This window comes from Carettochelys insculpta, chromosome 32 (genome assembly GCF_033958435.1).
Source record: "Carettochelys insculpta isolate YL-2023 chromosome 32, ASM3395843v1, whole genome shotgun sequence".
NCBI lineage: Eukaryota > Metazoa > Chordata > Testudines > Carettochelyidae > Carettochelys > Carettochelys insculpta.
In genome coordinates, this window is record NC_134168.1 from 6,657,832 (window position 1) to 6,659,550 (window position 1,719).

Consider the following 1,719-nt stretch of genomic DNA (forward strand, 5'->3'; position numbering starts at 1 on the left):
GTGACACTCAAACCTTGCATCTTGGAGTCTTCATCGCAAAATAAGTTTCCTTCTGTCACTGGAGATCATCTGCTGAGGTTGTTACAGTAAACAAGAAAACGAAGTGACCATCCCAGAGTGGTAGAACACTAGAAATGAAAGGGATCTCTAGAGATTCACCAATCTCCTAAAGCAATGTAGCCCACAATTTAACCACCCAGTGACTTGTGGCTCTTTTTGTGGCCTACTAAGCTGTGTTATAAACATCAGATTTCAAATCCTCAATTTCCATGTTTCCACTATGGAATTTCCACATTTCCACTTAGGAAATGTTACATGTGGATTTAGGGTAGGATATCGGTCCAGCTCTAATTTCAAAAGAAAAGGAATTATTTGTATTTTGAAAAAGCCATGACTTCATCCATTGGCTTCCAATATTAATGACATTTCAGATATTAAAATTCAAGCTATGGTCATTTGGATAAAATTTCTACTCATTTGAAACAATCCTAAAGCCACTTAAGGTTCCCCTGACTGTTTTTCTTAAGGCTTCCTTCACCTCCTTGTTTCTTAGAGTGTAAATGAAAGGATTTAATAGGGGAGTTATGATTGTGTTAAAGATGCTGATAGTTTTGTTCAAATCCATTGAATCCTGTGCCAAAGGCTTGACAAAAAGAACAATGCAGGAGCCGAACCAGAGGATCACAACGATGAGGTGGGATGAGCAAGTGGAAAAGGCCTTTCGCCAGGGTTGGGCTGATGGGATTCTTGAGATGGTGATGATAATGTAAATGTAGGAGACCACAGTTATCGTGCATGAGACAATGACAACAAGGGATGAGAGAATGAGCATTGTCAGTTCAATGACATGTATGTCCGCGCAGGAAAGCACGATCCAGGACTCCATGTGACAAAGGAAATGATTGATGACTTTAGTACCACAGAAAGACAACCTGGAGATTTGACCTGCCAAAGGAGAGATAGCCAGGAACCCACCCAGCCAAGATGCAAGGCACAGCTGAGCAGTGATGGTGTTGTTCATGAGGGAGCTGTAGCGCAATGGGTGGCATATGGCCAGATAGCGGTCATAAGCCATTGTGGCCAGGAGGAAACATTCTGTGGTACCCAAGGAGAGGAGGAAAAACAATTGCAGGAGGCAGGCAGTGAAAGAGATGGTTTGGCTTGTACTTAACATGACGCCAATGGCCTTGGGGAGACATGAAGTGGTGAGCCAGATCTCCAGGAAGGAGAGATTGCAGAGGAAGAAGTACATGGGGGTGTGGAGCTGAGGGTGCATCATCACCAAGGCAATGATGGACATGTTCCCTATGATCGTTAGGATGTATGTCATGGAAAACAGCACGGCAAGAGACATCTGGAAATACCAAGTGCCTGGAAAGCCCAGTAGAATGAACTCTCGCTCACTGGTTTGGTTTCTTATTTTTGTCCCAGCCGTGAGGTCCATCTGTCAACACATGGGAAATCATAAGGCATTTAAACATGTTGAACAAGTATTGGCAAAAGCGTACTCCCCACTAGTCCAACCTATCCTGCCTTGTTCATCTTTCCAACTCCACCCCTGAGAGGAGATCGCTACACATCATTCACCTAAGGCCCATGTGTATGCAATTGGTTTCTGATTTTATGGTATCTTTCCTGCCTTAATGAGCTGGTCTACCTGTTCCACTTCACCCACCCCCAAGAAAGCCACAGAATGTTGTTCTTTCTCTGCATGCTTTG

The 1,719-nt window shown here is 43.8% G+C and overlaps 1 protein-coding gene across 1 annotated transcript; it reads right to left on the reverse strand.

Annotated features, from left to right (window-relative positions):
• Positions 1-469: 469 nt before the first annotated feature.
• LOC142004819 (olfactory receptor 6F1-like) lies at positions 470-1,444 on the reverse strand. Its single transcript, XM_074982507.1, has one exon. It carries the CDS (start codon positions 1,442-1,444, stop codon positions 470-472), a length of 975 nt encoding a protein of 324 aa, XP_074838608.1.
• Positions 1,445-1,719: the final 275 nt, after the last annotated feature.